Source organism: Macrotis lagotis, chromosome X (assembly GCF_037893015.1).
Source record: "Macrotis lagotis isolate mMagLag1 chromosome X, bilby.v1.9.chrom.fasta, whole genome shotgun sequence".
NCBI lineage: Eukaryota > Metazoa > Chordata > Mammalia > Peramelemorphia > Peramelidae > Macrotis > Macrotis lagotis.
This window is the reverse complement of record NC_133666.1, coordinates 73191075-73208909: the sequence shown is the minus strand read 5'-3', so window position 1 is coordinate 73208909 and position 17835 is coordinate 73191075. Positions and strand designations below refer to the sequence as shown.

The following is a 17835-nucleotide window of genomic DNA, read 5'->3' as shown; positions in this document are numbered from 1 at the left end:
CCTTTTTTAGCTGGCGGGCCAAGTCTTCCATCTTCCATGTCTGGTAAGGCCAGACTGGCTAAGGCCAAGCCCAACAGCAACCATTGTGACTCTCATGAGGGTGGATACGTTGAGTTTGAAATGCCTGTTGGGCCATCGGAGGGGAAGCATCGCCCTTGCTGGGCATCAGCATGCTCTACAAAATGAGGCTGTCAGATCAGATGGACTTATAAGGTCCCCTTGGGTTCCCTTCTTTCAGCAGGTGCTTTGTTCAGGGCATCTTGTGGATGCAGTCTTATTAGAGGGTGAAGAGTATACAAAACAAGTAGAAGGTAAGGAGGGAAAGGACAGCAACTGGAGGTCCAAGAAAGGCTTCAGGAGTTGGCATCAGACCTGAACCTTCTGAGAGGAGGGAGGTACCTGGGGCAGCATGTGTGTGGTTCTGGGGAATAGTCTGTGTAAAGGCAAACAGGTGAGAGGGATCACGGAGTGGTCCCTCATGAAGGGCAGAGAGGAGAAATCAGACTGGACAGGTGGCTGGAAAGCAAAGTGAGATCATGGTGCCAGTGAGAGGATCTGAGTAGGGTGGTGCTGCATTTGAATGTGACAGCTATGAGGGAGGCTATATTGTCCAGGGGACAAACAAAAAGGCAGACATTGTTCCCTAACCCCCAAGAAGGTTGCTCCAAAGGCCCTTATGTGCCAAGATAGTTATAGTTGTTCTGGAGTAACAAAGAACCAGAAGCAAGTCACACACTCTCAATTTGAGATTGGCCAATGAGTGTGATAAACACATTTCTCTGTAGGCCTCAGAGAAACTTGGGAAGCCTTGAATGAACTGAAACAGGAAAACAATTTCCATGATGACTCCCGTCACATAAGGGTCAAGCATTTTTGAAGATTAGGCCAGGGCCGCTGATAATTATTGAACATCTGTGGTTGCAAGACTCAATGGCCACAGCATGGATCTCTTCCTAGTCCACAAAGAGATAGCTTGATGGACAACAGGCCTTGGAGTCAGGGATGCATTTTCACACACCATCCATGTATTGGTTTTGCTCAATTGGAATTATTGTATTGGTTACTCTTCAACTGAAAGTCCTTTGGTTGGAGGAAAGGAAATGTCGGTAGAAAGCGACAGTGATATCTTTAAAAGATCATCAATAGAATGTTCTTTAAAGAAAGGCTTTAGGGGCAGCTGGGTGGTGCAGTGGCTAGAGCATCGGCCCTATAATCAGGAGTCCCTGAGTTCAAATGTGGCCTCAGACACTTAATTACCTAGCTGTGTGGCCTTGGGCAAGTCACTTAACCCCATTACCTTGGGGGGGGGGGGGCTTTAACAGCAGTCCAAGTGACAAGGTGAATGCAGATGAAGGGACTCTTGTGAGATCAACTCATTGACAAGGGAGAGAGGGAGAAGCAGAAGGGAAGGATAGCTTCTAGATTATGGACCTGGCTGAGTCAAAAAATGATGGTCAGGGCCTCAATGGAAATGGAAAGGCTGTGGGGGGGGGGGGTTGGTGGTGGAGATTTGGGGATCTTTTCAGTTTGAAATGTCCACGACACCAGGTGGAGGGGCCAAGCAGGTATTTGGTGATACAGATCTAAGCTTCAGGACTGGGGCTTTAGGGATTTAGGAGTCACCTACATAGAAGGGAGAGTCCAATCCAAAGGATCTGATGAGATCCAGGAGTGTAGAAAGAGAAGGTCCAAGATGGAGTTGTGGGGATATCTACACTTGGTGGGTAGGAAGAGAATGTTGAGCCAGCCAAGGAGATTGAGAAGGTGCCAGAAAACAGAGAGGAAGAAGAGTGAAGGGCAGGAGGCTGTTCAGTAGCAGAGAGTGGCGGGCAGGACTGAGGGAAGGTTGATGCTTGGTTTCCTTTGAGACATAGGCAGTGAGATCTTGCCACCTTGAGGCTTGAGGACCATGGAGGAATTCCCACTTGTTTTCCTGCTCCATGCTTCAGGGACTCCACAGTCTTAACCATGTGGCTATGCCCCCCCCCATTGGTATGTTCTTACCCTCTCTAATTCGTGGTACTAATCATTACAGAGCTATGCAGTGTATTGAGGGTCTTTCTCTAGGTCTTTGACCATCTTTTGGCTGTCACTGCAGTTCTTAGGCTGTTGAACTTCTTTAGCCATGTGATCAACCCATCTCACTTAGCATCAGGAATTCCCTGGGTATCCTGAGCTCCATTTCTTGAGTTTCTAATATAGCTTATCATTGGTACCATGCTATGGTCTACTTAAGCTTGTCTTGGATCTCTCACTTTGGAATATAGTTGTGCCACTAGGTGGCACTGCAGTGCATAGAGCCCTGCACCTGGAGACCAGAAGACTCCTCTTCTGAGTTCAAATCTGGCCTAGATGCTTCCTTCCTAACTGTGTGACTCTGGCTAAGTCACTTCACCCTCTTTGCCTCCATTTCCTCATCTGTCAAATGAGCTGGAGAAAGAATTGGCAAATCACTCTTGTATCTCGGCCACGAAAACCCCAAAAGGGGTCACAGAGAATCAGACACAACTGAAATAACTGAACAAAACGATGAAATCTCATTTCCAATAAGCCTAATTCTAGAATTCCCCTGACACTAGGTCTTAGTTTTTTTCCTGTGTAAAATGAGTTGTTTAGACTGAGTGCTCACTAAGCTTCCTCTGCACTCTGGCCTTCTGTCTCACAGAAGACCCAAGGCAGTCCTTGGGATCCATCTGGTTTGAATGTCCCCTTGGTCCCCTCCCCCTCAGGCCCATTTGGTGCTAGCTTCCAGATCCTGCATGAGTGTCTCCATCACTTCAACCTCCCCCCCACCCCCACATTGAATGAACAGACATCTGGCTATAGGATGCAATTTATTATTTAGGAACTATCAAATGCGTACATGAATTCTTCCATGGTTTCTTCTCCCTGAATACCGTCAGGGAAACCCACTGCAAATCTTAAAGCATTTTAGAGGAAACAAGTGTTGCTGATGAGAGACTGAGGTGGGGCCATGGGGCCAGGAGTAGGCCGCTTCCTCTGAGGGAGAGCCAGTCCATTCGGCCTTGGCAGAAGCAGGGAGGCCAGAGCGCTTCTGGATCTTCCCTCCTCCCCATCCTAGGCCATCAGGCCAACACTGTGACATAGTGAGGACCCATGTTTCCAAAGTAGGAACGTTCCCACTCGCTCATGAGGTCAAAGTGTACGGGGCGATGGCAGAAGTTACAGGAGGCAGAGGAGACATCCTGGAGGGGCAAGCCCACTTCAGTCCAGGTCTCAAGCAATTTCTCTGTGGGAAAGATAGCAGGTCCTCAGTTAGACATTGGTAGACCCGTGTTGTTAGACACTGATAGACCCGAGTTGTCACAGCAGGAAGGGAGCTTAGCCAATACCAAGTACGATCCTCCCTTTTACCCCTAGGCCCATCCCCCTAAATCCCTCTGCCAGCCTCAGTTAGTTTACTTTTCCTTAAACAGCCTGCTGGGCTTCACCATCCCAATAAACTCTGGCCTTCTCCTAGCTCACCACTCTATTGATTGTATTTAAGGCAATTGGGATTAAGTGACTTGCCCAAGGTCTCACAGCTAGGCAATTAAGTGTCTGAGGCTGGATTTGAATTCAGGTCCTCCTGACTCCAGGGCCAGTGCTCTATCCACTGTGCCACCTAGCTGCCCCTATAGATCACCACTCTAAAACTTGAGCAATCCACTAACTTCAGTCTCTCTCAGAAATGTGCCCTAATTTTTCCAGATCAAGACACAAGTCTAGAGCAGGGAATGACTTTGGGTCACAGTATCAGCCCTGGAAAGACCCTTAGAAACCATTTTCCATGTTTGATTTTACAGAGAGACAAACTGAGGTTCAGAGAGAAGGCTCCACAAGTGACAAGCTGTATTCCAATCCAGGGCTGGCACTCTTTCTTAAACTATAGCTGTTATTTTTTTCAATGGTCAAGTCCTCCCCCTCCTCCATCTCATTGAGAAAAGGAAAGCCTAGGTGGGGAGGGGAAACTTACCCACAAAGTAGTCCATCATCTGGGGGGTGTGGTGAGGAGAGGGAGCCAGCCTCAGCAGCTCCTCACCCCTAGGCACTGTGGGATAATTGATGGCCTGCACATAGATGTTGTGCTTGGTGATCAGGAGATCACAGACTTGGCTGTTGAGGGAAGCATTCCCAACCTGAGAGCATAGGAGATGACAGACAAGCTCAGTCCCCCTAGTCCCTTCTGTCATCACACCTCAGACTCCTGGAGCAGGCACCCCCACTCTAACAGCCCCAAGAAGTAGTCTTCCAAGTTTTGCTTGGAACCCTCTATGGATGGGGAACTCACTGCCTCTCAAAGGTAGCCCATTCCGCTTTCAGAAAATTTTTCCATACATTGAGTTGAAATTGGCCCCTTCAGATTCACCCATTTCTCTTAGTTCTACCCTCTTGGGTCAATGAGAACAGGCCTTTTCCCCACAGGAAGGGCCCACAGAGAGTTTGGCAGTGATGAGTGGGGCAGTTGTGTCAGTGAAGTCTGCCTCCCTCTACTTCTACCTGTTGCTCTTGGTTCTCCCCACTCTTTACAGGGGAAGAAACTGAGTTCCACAGATGGGAAGTGACTTGCTGAATTCAGACTAGGAGTTTAGGGTCTGAGCTGAGAAGAGAAATTGGGAGTCCCAATGCTCTGGCCCAAGGCTACCTCCCTCCCCTGATTTGTTAGCTAGTTATGACCATGGCAATGTGAATTTTTGTTCTCCTTTCACTTACTTCCTGATTCATTCACTTGCCCCTTCATTCAGCCATTGCCCCTTTTTCCTCATGAATTCAATCGCTATACTCCTTGTCCTGGGTGCATTCATTCACATACTCATTTATCCATCCTTTTAACTCATTCATTCACTACGTCGAACAATTTACTCAGCCATCACCCATTTTGGGAGCACCTTCTGTCCCTTGCCTAGGTTCTGGAAGAGTCACAAGGATAACTATGATTTGGGGGGAGAGTAGCCCAGAAGACTTTGCCTCTCTGACCCCTTTTTATGCCTCGGACCCTCAGGTCAGAAGAGTAAAGAACTTTTGGAGGTGGAGGATGGTCAGACTTCTTAGAAAGAGGATAAGGCAGGTACCCGCCCTGAGCCTCAAAGGCAGAACAAGGGCTTGGGGAGAGAGGAGAAGGGTCAGCTGGGGCTTCCCTCACCCGGATAGGGATGATGTGACTGGGGCAGACGATGACGGGAAGACCCTTGTCCATGAGCAGTTGGCGCATGTGGCGGACGTTGCGCTGGTGAGCACGTCGCAAGGCTTGGCCCTCCTCACTCTTGAGGATGCGCACAGAGGCCAAAGCTCCAGCCAGCACCATAGGAGGCAGTGAGGTAGTAAAAATGAAGCCAGCAGCAAAGGAACGCACAGTGTCCACCAAGTCATGGGTGCTGGCGATATAGCCCCCGACACACCCAAAGGCCTTTCCTGTGAAAAAGAAGGGGAGAAGATGAGAGAGGAAGGAGGCCATGCCTCACATCTCCTTGACCACCATCATTCAGAATTGTTCAAGGCTCCCTCCAAATCAGACTTTCCACCCTCCTCCCCCCATCAAACCCCACTTGATAATTAGCCATCTGTGTAGACACAAGGAGCAGGGGGAAATGGCACAAATGTGTCTCGTGAATGAATGAGAGTTGAGAGAGGTAAGAAAAATGAGAAAAAAGGAATTAGGCAAGACGAGATGAGGAGGAGAGAGGAAGATGGAGATGGCTTGCACAAAAGTCAGAAGGTGTGAAAGAGCAAGGAATGAGCCCCTCTTTACAGGCTCTTTCTCTGGTGTCTGGATGGTGTTTCTTTGAACCCTAGGCAGGGGACTGGGAGTTATGATAAGGACATGTGTAAGGGTGATTAGGTACCCTGGGCCCCTGGGAGTTCATTGCCTGTGTCTGCTCAGGCCGATTGGAGCAAGGGGCAAGGGTGGGGCCCAGCCAGCTGTTTGATGAGCCATGAGGCCCTAGAAGCTGGTGTGAGGCCGGGAAACAGCTGAAACTGGTGGAATCCCTCTCACACCCTCCCCTCCTTGGCCAGTCCTTTAAAGCTTAGACCGGGCTTCCAGCTGCCTCACTTGGACAATCCATATGCAAACACAGTAGAACGACAGAAGTATGACACTATGATTCTTCTCGAAGGCCTCATAATCCCCAACTCAAGTCTGGCTTCTCTTGTAAATTTTTGAAATTTCCAGTGAAATCCTTTAAATTGCCATTTAACATACCCAGGAAAACCCTGGTGGCCCTGTGCATCCCTCCAGATCGCTAACAAAGACCTCACTGAATACTCAGTGAATGAAACCACATGAATCACTAACTAGTCTCTGAATCTTTAGCTCGGTCCTCTGGATCTTCAGCTAAACCTACCCAAATTTGAAGTCAGAGGCTCTGGGTTCAAATTCTGCCTCTGCTGGTTACTTCCTAAATTCCCATCTTTGGGTCTCAATGTCCTCATCTAGAAAATTGGGGGGGAGGTTGGTCTAGAGACCCTGTAAGGTCCTTTCCAGCTTCTAAGTCCTTTGGTTTCTAGCAGTATCTAATAAATTCCCAGCTAAGCCATCCACATCCACAGGTGGCATCTGGTAGGCCAGAAATAGGAGATATGGGAAAGTGAAAGGAGCACCTTCATTAGCTGAGAATTTCTCAGTAAGCCTTGGGAAAGAGAGAATGTCTGTTTGGGGGCAGCTTGGTGGTGCAGTGAATAAAGCAATGGCCCTGGAGTCAGGAGGACCTGAATTCAAATCCTACTTCTGGCACTTAATAATTACCTATCTATGTGACCTTGGGCAAGTCACTTAACCCCATTTCCTTGCAAAAAAAAAAGAGAGAATGTCTGTCCCCCCCAAGCAGCTCACCCAGGGTCCCGGAGACAATGTCAATCTTGTGCATAACGCCATCCCGCTCACCGATTCCAGCCCCCCTGGCACCATACAGGCCAACAGCATGGACTTCATCCACAAAAGTCAGGGCCCCGTACTTGTGGGCTATATCACACATCTCCTCCAGGGGGCAGATAGCACCTGTAAGGGGTGGGAGAGAAGTAAGAAGATGGATGATGCACAAAGACAGGGGGAAACCAAAGACTGGGACCCAGAAAAAAAAATAGGCTCAGAGAGAAAGCAGTCCAACCAGAATGAAGAGGGAAGGGGGGAGGGAGAAGGTCAGAGAGAACTAAAGACTGTCAGAGGAGACTCTCAGGGATGCCCAGGAGTTTGGCCAGATAAGATTCCTCCCCCAGTGCCCTTTCATTCTGTTATCTAGTGACGAGAGCTCAGCCTCTACTGCCAAACAGTCCAACAGAGATTTTTCCAGGCAGTGGGATGATGAGGGCCTCTTTCCAGTCCAGTTCAACAAACATTGATGAGCTGACTGCGCTACACCCCACACCTAAGAAAGGCAACAAGACAAATAAGCCCTGGCTTCTCCATTCTACTGAAGGAATCTAGTCTGTGGCAGAGCTAGGAAAGAAAATACAGAATAATGGGACAAGGAGGCTTTCTGTAGGAGGGGACATGGGAACTGGAGAAAGCTAGGAGTGCCAGTTGCAGAGATAGGAGAGAGAATGTTCAGACGTGGGGCAATAGACCCCCTCCAAAGTGTTGGAGCCAAGTGATGGCATGCTGAGTTGGCAGAGCAGCAACAGAACCCAACTGGCTGGAACAGGGAGTGAAGAGCCTGGAAAAGGAAACTGGATCAGATTGTGAAGGGCCTTAAATGTCAAACTGAAAAGTTTGTCTTTTGTTCTAGAGGCAATAGAGAACCACTGAAGCTTCCTGAGCAGGGCAGTAACATGTTTGGACTTTTGTGCTTTCTGGATTAAAGAAATGAGATAGTAGGATGGGTAAGAAATGTCTGTTGGGGAAATATGGCAGTGGATGGTTTGAGCATCTTTCTTTCAGAGAAATAAGGAAGTGGGATGGTTTAAGACAACAATGGAAAAACAAGACAGTCAGAATGTGGCCTCTGGGAGGCTACAATCTGTCTCTTTTAGGGAAATAGGGCAGTGCAATTTGATACCTCTCTTCCTCTTGCCCCAGCCCCACTCTTACCATCCATGGAGTGGACTGTTTCAAAGGCAACGATCTTGGGTGTCTGAGGGTCTGATTTGCTCAGGAGTTCCTCCAGATGTTTAGGATCATTGTGGCGGAAGACAAACTTGGGGACCCTGCTGTTGCGGATGCCCTGGATCATGGAGGCATGATTGCCTGCATCTGAGTAGATCTCACATCCTGCAGCCAGGTGAGAAAAGCTTTTCAGTCCTCAAGTCCCTGGCCCATCCCTTGGCTCTCCCTGGCCCCTGGCAACCTATGAGGGAGGCCAAGCCAGCCTAGGGCAGAGCTGACCCAGCTTTGAGGGCCCTGCTTGAAGCCCACTTATTCCAGAAAATCTTTCTAGAATCCTCAACCATTAAAGCTAAGAAGATACTCTGAGATCAGTCAGTCCAAGCCTCTCATTTTACAGATAAAACAGACTGGGAGAGAAACAAGGCCTTTCTTTCCCAAAGTCCTGGAGATAGTAACTAGCAGAGTCTGCATCAGAACCTTACTTTCCTGTTCATGGGCCAGTTCAGGTCTCACTATGACTGCTTCTCCTTGGTGACTTAGCAAATTCACCCCTTCATTTACTCACCAATTCACCTAATCATTCCTTCGACAAATCTGTATTTAGACATCTGCTATGGCCAGGTTCTCTTCTAAATTCTCAGATTATTGAGACAAAAACAAAATTGTCCCTACCGTCAAAAAGCTTGCATTCTACTGGGGAGAGTACAATACGGATGTGTGTTCATTCACTCATTAATGTATTCTTTAATTTAACGGATAGGTGCTCGCTTTCTGCAAGGCCATGGCAGTGATGCAGGGTCCTGAGCAGCCTGTGCCAGCCTCCCAGAGGCTCACCTGGGAGGGTCCTTGCAAGGGTAAACAAGGTTGAGTCATTGGCCACAAAGCAGGAGGTGAAGAGGAGGGCGGCATCCTTGTGGTGGAGGTCAGCCAGCTCTCGCTCCAGGGCCACGTGGAACTGACTTGTCCCAGAGATGTTACGGGTCCCACCAGCCCCAACTCCAAGCTGCTGCAGGGTTTCCCTAGGGAAGAAAAAGAGGAGTGCAGAGCCTTGGGGGAAGAAGCTTCCAGGGAGGAGGGGATGCACAGCCAAGACACGAAAGAGGGCCAAGGAAATCTCTGCTGAGGAGGTGGGCCTTTTAAGTTATGGTGTCCTCCAGAAAGTTCTACTCTAGGAAGGTTTCCCTCATGTGCCAGTAGGGAGGCACAGTACTAAGGACCCTAGGCTCAAAAGTTAAGAAGAAATGGATTTAACTCCATTTCTGAGTCCATTTTCTGAATCCAGGAATCAAATGTTCTAAGGATTGTAGATTTTAGAACTGGAAGGGTGGGGCAGCTAGGTATCAGTGGACAGAAACGGCCTGGAGTCAGGAGGACCTGAATTGAAATCTGGCCTCAGACATTTGACATGTACAAGCTGTGTGAACCATGGTTAAGTCATTTAGTCCTATTGCCTTGCAAAAAGGGGAAAAAATGCAAGGGACCTTAGTGCTTCCCTAGTCCAACTCTCCTCATTTTACAAGAGAAAACTGAGATTGAGTTGGCAAGGGACTCTTCCAAGGTAACAGAGCTAGTCCTTGAACCCTGCCCCTTGCCACCAAATCGGCCTTCTCAGGGTTGGAATCTTGTTCTCTGGCTCTGCCATCTGAATGGTCTCTGACTCTCCCATTCTGGTGTTCTGATGTTCTCTGGTTCAGAGCCTGAGGATATTCAGCTTGGGGATGTGAACAGCCTTGGAGTCTCTCCTGAGGGCTTGCCTATTATGTCCCTACACGGTTGTTGGAATCATCTGGTTCTGTCACCCCTTAGGACAAGGACACAAGCAGGGGCCCCAGAGGGAGGGGCTCAGCCAGGATTTGAACCTAGGTCCTGACTCTAATTTCAGCTCTCTGTCTACTGCCCCAGGGTTCTCAAATGCCAAAAATCCTGGGTCCCAAGTCCAGGGTCTGTTCTCCTTCCATTCGTTCCTGGGTCTGTTCTCTACTTCTCGGGTAACTGCCTTTCAGACATCTTAAATTCTCTGTCTAAGAAATGTCTTAGACTCAACATGTCCAAGACCAGAGTCTTGTCTTTCCCTAAACCCTACCGCCCTCACCTCCCTATTATTGCAGAGGGCAGTCCCTAAGAGTCATTCTGGACACCCCACTCTCTCCTGCCCCCTCCCATATCCAAACTATTGCCAAGGCCTTTGATTTCACCTTTGTAATATCTCTTGAATAGGTTCCCACTTCTCTCCTCTAACCCTTCCCCACCATGGTGCGGACCCTCACCCCCTCCCATTTGGACACTTGGAATGGCTGCTGGGGTGGGGCTACCTGCCTCAGGTCCCCCCCCCCATTCCAATTCATCTTCCATTCAGTCACTAATGATTTTCCAAATGCAAAGACCGGACCACATCGTTCACTCCCTATACTCAATAAACTCCCGTGGTTGCCTGTTGCCTCCAGGATCACCTTACAGAGTCCTGCTCCCTCCCCCTTCCTTTTCCAGGCTTCTGCCTCCCTCCCTGCACACACTCTTTGGCCCTGTGGCCTCAGTCTTCTGTCTTTGCTTCCAACAAGACCTGCCATCTTCTGATTGGATAGTTTTGGTGGTGGTCCCTCATGAGTGCAATGCTCCTCCTCCTCCTCTGTGCCTCCCGGCTTCTTTCAAGACCCCACTAAAATCCCACCTGGTGCAGTAAATCTTTCCCAGCCACTCTTCATTCTCATAGTTTTGAGCTAGATCATTTGTACCCAGTTCTTTGGGTGCCATTTCTCCCATTAGTTTGGCAGCTCCTTGAGGGCAGAGACTGGCTTTTGACTTTTTTTAGATGTGCCCAGCCCTTACTTAACCTAGGCATCTATTGGGTATCTAATCAATGTTTCTTCAGTGATTTTTCCTGTTTGGTGAAAGGGGTCCCATCAGTACTCACTGGGTGGCCTGCAGCACGCTGGGGTGGCGGCTCATGCCCAGGTAGTCATTGCTGCACCAGATAGACACCTCCTTGGTGGCCAGGCCTTCCCCTTCTGAGAAGTCTTGGGCCAAGGGATAGGCATCTGCCCTGCGGTTGACAGTCTTGAACACACGGTAAGTGTGGTCTCTCTTCTTCTCTTCAATCTTGCTGTTGAAGAAGGCATCATAGCCAAAGGTGCCACGTCCTGTAGGGAGATGGGGCAGGTGAGGAGGCTGTCCCTCCAATCTAGAATCTCTCCTTGCTCTTCCAGGTCTCTGGTGAGGCAGGGGCCTCCTCTACCAAGCTCCTCACTTACATCTTCTCAGCTTCCATTCATCTCTTCTTTCTCTTCTCATCTCTCTCTCCTCTCTGCAGCCCTCCATGTCTCTCACTCTCCTCCCACTCCCTCCCATTTTGCCTTCTCTGTCTCTTTCCCTCTCTTTGTCATCATCTCAAATTCTTTCTCTTCCTCTCTCAGTCTCTGTTTCTTTTCTCTATTAGGAGTTTGTCTTTTTCTCTCCATCTGGCTTCCTTTTTCCCTTTGTCCCCCTCTCTCTCTGTGAGTCTATCTCAGTTCACCTGATCTCCCTTTCTTCCCCCATCCCTCCCTCCTCTGACTCAGTTTCTCTCCCTCCATCTTTCATTTTCTCAATTTCTCTCCCTCTCTGTTCCCCCCAAATTGTCCCTTGCTTTTCTTTCTGGCCCTCCTCTCTTCCCTCTGTCCACCTTTGTTGTCCATCTCTCACTTGTTTTCCTTCTCTTTCCTTCTACCTCACACCAGGTCTCTTTCTCTGCCTCCTTCCTCTATGTCTCTCACTAGTCCAGGGAACCTGGAGATGCTGAGGTCTCAGACAGTACAATGCATTTGCTTCACCCAAGTCATACCAGATTGGTACAAGGGAAGCCTGGAGGTCTGGAGGGTCTTTCTGGGGTTCTGCCTCTTCCCTCTGAAACCCTTTTAGGTACCCCTTCTTTACCCTTTCTCCCCCACCATTTGTGAATTGCCTACCAGGCATGTTATCCTGGATGAAGTGGGTGATCTTGTTCTCAAGGGACAGTTTCTGTTCCCAGGAGCCCCGAAATTGCTTCCTCAGGCTGGACTGAATCTCCTGGACCAGGCAACTAATTGGAACTAGAGAGGAAAGATAATCTAAAGAATGGACCCTGCTCTAGGCCATAGCAATATAACAAAAAGGAAATAAAGACAAACGAAAAGACAAATCTAGTTTAAGGTGAAAGATGTGTTTGATCTGAAGAGAAACTAGAGTTTACAAACAAAAAGTCCCAGTAAGGATTGGGTGGAGGCAAGCCCTGGATGAGGGGTTAGGAGGTATCTGGGTTCAAGTGTTGTTCCCACCATGTATTGCTGTGTGACTTGAGGCAGTCTGAACAACCTCTCTGAACCTCTTCTCTCCTCTAAAGAGTAAGAGGGTTGGATTCCATGGATCACCATGACCTCTTCCCTGTTTTTCAGATGAAGGAAACAATCTCAGAGTGGCCCAGTAATTTGCCCAGAATTTCATAACTCATGAGACCCAGATTATTCTGAGCCCAAGGCCAGTGTTTTGCCCATTTAGGGCACTGACATTGGCCTAGTCTTGGAATGCCTGCTGTTTCTACTCAACACTTGCTTTTTCCCCTCTCAGCCATTAGCTCCCTGAGTCACCCAGCCTCACTAAGCCACACACAGAATGTTAATTCCATCTTTTCTCCCCACAAAGGAAGGGGATTGCGCTAGATGAACCTCCAACCCCAGATCTTCCTCTCACTACTTGTGAGATCCTCAGCAAGTCCCTTCACCTTCTCTGAGTCTGTTTCTTTTTCTGTTAAATGAGCTTGTTGGACTGAATGCCCTCTGAGGACTTCAGTGTGGCCATTCAAGGATGCCAAGGCCCCTCCCCTTTTTTGAGCCTTAGTTTCCTTTCCAACTTTGACCCAGCTAAGTTCTTGTTAGACAGGTCTCTTAGAACAAGTCATTGTCACCCAGGTGCAAGATGAGCTCCCCTGGAAGCAATCAGAAATTAGATGACCACCTAAGAGACCATCTAGTCCCACCCACTCATTTCTTTTGACAGAGAAGGAAACTGAGACTCAGGAAGAGGAAAGAACTTGCCCAAGGTCAATCTTGGTTCTTGAGGTTTTTTTTCAGTCAGATATTCTATGACTTTCCCCTTCCCCCATATTCTATAATCTGATAGGGCTCAACTCGGGGGTCACTGTCAGCTCTGAAATTCTAGGATTCTCAAGTCTAGAAGTTTTGAAATATTATCCTAGCAACAGCCCTGCTAAGCAGCTTGAGCTTTAGACACCTTATTTTGTTTGAGTCTCAACTCAAGTCTACCCAGATGCTACAGTGATTCTCAGCATCTCTTTGGGGCAGCTGAAGCTTAAAGAGGCTGCCATTTGGCCAGGATCCTGCCACTGCTGAGTCTCAGAAGCAGCCTTTGAACCCAGGTCCTCCTGATTCCATTGCCATTGTCTCCCTCTTAGGGATTCTGTGGTTCTTATGGTGGGGATGGGGGGGGCATTGAAAGAGTCTCTGGTTGTCCAGGATGATTCTGAGACTCTGGGATTCAGAGAGGCTAAAAGTCTTCTTACCTGCTTTAAATGTCTTGACATCCTCCTGGATCTCAGGCCCAGCCTTCAACACAATCTTGCTCTTGACATCTTGGAGCTCTGTTCCCATGAAGGGGCAGTGATTTGTGGCCAGGGAAGAGGCCCCTATCCCAAAACAACAGAGAAAGGACTTCTGAGGAGGGGAACCCAACCCAAAGGAGGGAGGGAGGTTTGCTCTGCCAGGCTCGGACAGACGGCCCATCACATGCGCCAAGACACCCAGGCTGGCAGCACTGGCCTGCCCTTTTCTAGCTAAGTCCTCTGGACTCTTAGGTATTTGGGAATGGGGGTTGGTGAAAGGACCTCCTTCCTCCCTTCTTACCACAAGCCTGGACTTTTGCCTCCTTGCTCCTTAGGCTGGATGTGACTAGGCCTCGGGCCACCATGACAGGACACTGACGAGCACTGAACAACATCTGGGGCCTTGTTTTCTTCAGGAATGTGGCTCTGTCCCAGGCCATAACTGGGCAACGCTGTAAGAAGGAAGCCATCTTGGGCCTGCATGAGAAAAAGTTATAGGGCTAGAACATTTCTTGACATGGATCATCCCAATTTTGTCTGCATTCCTCCAATAATGGAGAACAAATTCCCTTCTGTACAGTTGTCTCAGATGAAAAGAATGAAGCCTTGATTGGAGGAAAGCCCTTGACTCTCATCTAGATTCTGACCTTCAAACTTTACATGACCTCGGCCAAGTCCCTTCCCTCTCTGGGCTTTAGTTGGTCTTTCAGTACAATGATGGGGCTCTGGGGTGAAAAGCTTGTGTGATTACGGCCAATATGGAGTGAGATTTGCACGACTGCACCTATATAACTCACATCAGATTGGTTGGTTTCTCAAGCAACAGGGAGAGGAGGGTGGGAGAGAAGTTAGAATTCAAAATTTTCATAAAATGAATGTTAGAAATTGATTTTACAGGAAATTGGATAAAGAAAATATTATTCAAGAACCTCAAAAAAAAAAAAAGAAAAACCCCTATGACTGGAAAAATCCCCTCCCCTCTGGTTGCAACTGGTAGGAAGAATGCAGAGAGCCCTGAGCCTGGAGGCAGGAAGACCTGAATTCAAATCCACTCATGCACTAACTAGCTGGGTAGCCCTGGACAAGTCATTTAATCTCTTGATGGCCCTAGTTTCCTCATAATAATAGCACCTGCTTTGTAGGATTGTTGTGAGGAGCATATGAGATATTGTTTAAGTGCCCAGGACATAGTACACTCGAGGGAAATGCTTATTTCGCGCCCCCCCCCCGAGCCTTAGCTTCCCCTTCTACAAAAGGAGGGGGTCATTCATCAGGGCAGTATGGGGCTAGGAGACGAGTCTTTCCCCCTTCAGAATCTGGAGACAGACAGAGAGACAGGGACAAAAATAGGGAAGAGAATCCTGAATCTAGGAAGGGAGATCAGGGTAAGAGACAAGAGCAAGGATAGGTAGAACGAGAAAACCATCAGAACCACAGAGAGAGAGGGGAAAGAGAAAGAAAGACACAGGTGACAGAAAAACCAGGGATGAATAGGACAGAGTCAGAAATTCTGGAGAGATTTCAACCCCTCCCCAAGTCTACTGGTTCCCAAACCTCATAAAAGTCTCTGGGGGAGGGACCTCCAGCTCCAGGGTATCCTGGGTCCAGGGTGGAGGGGGCAGATAGTTCTCACCCCAGAGCTTATCTTCCTGCCCAGGCTCATCCAGTTGCCTCACCCCAACAGGGCCCAGGAGAAGAGGGAGGCCTACATCCTTCAGACTTCTTGGAAAACAAATCAGCTGTGATCAAAAATGTTTCTTTTAAAGAGATGACTTAAAGAGCATCAGACTTCAGAAGAGGACTTTGAAATCATCTAGTCACACCCTGTATCTTAAAGAAGGGGAAACTGAGACCCAGTCAGAAAAAATGATTTGTCCAAGGTCATGCTGAGTTGGTGAAGAGCAAGGATTTAAACTCAGATCTCAAGATTCCCAACCCAAGTGTGAAAAGTTACTGGTTAACATGATTCCCCCTCCCAAACTGAGCAGCCCTGTCAAGAGCTAAAGCCTAGAGAATGAATTTCTTAATGGTCAGAATGGCAGTCATACATTCTGGATTCCTATCTCCATCTTCCCCTAAGTCCCCAGGCCACCAAGAAACCACCAGGCTCCTTTTTGCAAGAATCAGTTGGGCCTGGGAGGGGAAGTGGTCAGTACAAGTCAAGATTGGGAAGCTTTAGGCTTCCCCTGTCTCTTGCTCCTGTCATCCAATCTTGGGGTCCTGAAATCTTTGAATCCTATCTTAGACTCCTATTTATAATCTTAGTATCTTGTCTTAGATTCCTGAATTCATCTGACCCTTTGGATTAAGGGATTTTTCAGTCTTCCAGTCTTTGGAGGCTGGCATGGAGAAGGGGCATTGGCCTCCCAGGGCAGATCCTGGATGGAGGAGGAAAAGGTTCAGAAAGATTTGTTGAGACTGGAAGTCAGGAAAGGTTCCTCACCAAAGGAAGAGGAGCTGTCCCTGGAGGTGGAGGTCTCAAATCAAAGTCAGGTGGGTTAGAGGGAGAATTCTCTTTAGGTACAGCTTGGTCTTTCTGATTTCTGAAAGTTTTTCAGCTCTGAGAATGTCAGAACTAGAAGAGACTTCAAGGGGTGGCTAGGTGGCACAGTGGATAGAGCACCAGCCCTGGAGTCAGGAGGACCTGAGTTCAAATGTGACCTCAGACACTTCATCATGACCTAGCTGGGTGGCCTTGGGCAAGCCACTTAACCCCACTGTCTTGCAAAAAAACCAAAAAAAAAAAAAAAACCCTAGAAGAGACTTCGAAAGACCTCCATATCTCCCAGGGCCCTGTGAGGTAGTGAACTGAGCACCAGCCCAGGAGTCTGGGAGAGTCTTTCAGATCCTTCCTCGGTGACTCTGAGCAAGTCACTTCTAACTTCATTGAGCCTAAATTTCCTTCTCTATAAAATGAGGGGGTTGGGCTTAAGGATTTCTCTTTCTAAATCCATGACCCTTGGAGATGTTAACTGTAACCCTTTCAGCAAAGAAGAAAACTGAGAGCAGAGGACTGATTCACCCAATATGAGTTAGAAGGGACTTTCATGACTACTAAGTTTAATCCTTTTATTTTACAGAGGAGGAAAGTGTGACTGAGACAAAAAAGGACTCAACCAAGGTCCCACTTACCAAGGCCTCCCAGCTCCTAATCCAGGGCTCTTTCCCTGGCACCATAGGGATTGCCTTTCCAATTTCCCCCTCTCTCTCCCAATCATGAGCCAGTGCCCCTAACTGCCCCATGTACCCCATTACTTAACCCCCCTCCATCTCTCCTTGATCTGGGATCCTCAATCCCTTTCATTCCCCTCTCCCCCCCCCAAAAATCTCCCATAGAAACGTTCCTCTTAATTAGCTGTTAGCTTTCTGGGTTTCCCCAGGGTTATCTAGGCAAAGAGAGCCGAATGATTAGAATGGGTGAGAGGAAAATCGAGAAGCAGGAGAGGAGTGGGAAAGAGATGCAAGCACCGAGAGAAGCCGGTAGGGATGAGTTAGTACCAGGACAGAGGGGAGAGATGGAGACCAGGTGTAAAGAGAAGCAGTTAGCCAGGGCGACATCAGCAAGCACTGCGAGAGACGACTTGTCAGAGAGCATTTGTGCGGGAGAGCTAGAGCCAGAAAGGGGAGACTGGGAACCTGGTGGCCAGGAGCTGAGCAACGGGGATCGCCGGCCAGTGACTGGGGAGAGAAAGAAGAACCCAGGGAGAGGGCAGAGATGGGGCACCCCGACAGGCAGAAGCAGCGATCATCAGCCCCGGAGGCCACAAAGGAAGGCGGCCAGAGAAATGCCCTCCGAGCCTGGCAAAGACAGTGACCAAAGAGCCGGGCCGCCCAAGGGAAAGTCGGGGCCCCGAGTCTGCCTACCTGTTGCCCTGCACTGAGGACGAACGGTGAAGCCCTCCGGCCCAGAGCCCTTCTTTATGGCCAGCCCCGCCTCCCAGGCCCGTTCCCCCGCCCATTGGCCCATTGGTTCTCGAACTCTGCGGGCAGATAAGGGTGGACTCGGCCACCACAGCGGGGGGGTGGGGGTGGGGGGGGTTGGCTGGCCCGTGGCCCCTGGCCTCTTCTCCCCTCTCCTTCTGGCCTTTGCCCCTGGCCCTTTGCAGTCCTCTCTCCTCCATTTTCTGGGGCGACCTTTTTTTTTTTTTAGGTTTTTGCAAGGCAATGGGGTTAAGTGGCTTGCCCAAGGCCACACAGCTAGGTCATTGTGAAGTGTCTGAAGTTG

General features: G+C 48.9%; 1 protein-coding gene across 2 annotated transcripts; it reads right to left on the bottom strand.

Annotated features, from left to right (window-relative positions):
• Positions 1-2821: 2821 nt before the first annotated feature.
• On the bottom strand, positions 2822-17560 carry ALAS2 (5'-aminolevulinate synthase 2). Of its 2 annotated transcripts, XM_074203940.1 has the most exons (11): positions 17475-17560; positions 13912-14087; positions 13572-13694; positions 11983-12105; positions 10953-11178; positions 8876-9060; positions 8027-8206; positions 6833-6997; positions 5144-5412; positions 3977-4139; positions 2822-3250 (listed from the first exon to the last, which is right to left on the bottom strand). In XM_074203940.1, exons 2-11 carry the CDS (start codon positions 14078-14080, stop codon positions 3087-3089), a joined length of 1767 nt encoding a protein of 588 aa, XP_074060041.1. In that variant the 5' UTR covers positions 14081-14087; positions 17475-17560; the 3' UTR covers positions 2822-3086. The 2 variants fall into 2 exon arrangements, with proteins under 2 accessions (XP_074060041.1, XP_074060042.1); XM_074203941.1 differs by lacking the exon at positions 11983-12105.
• Positions 17561-17835: the final 275 nt, after the last annotated feature.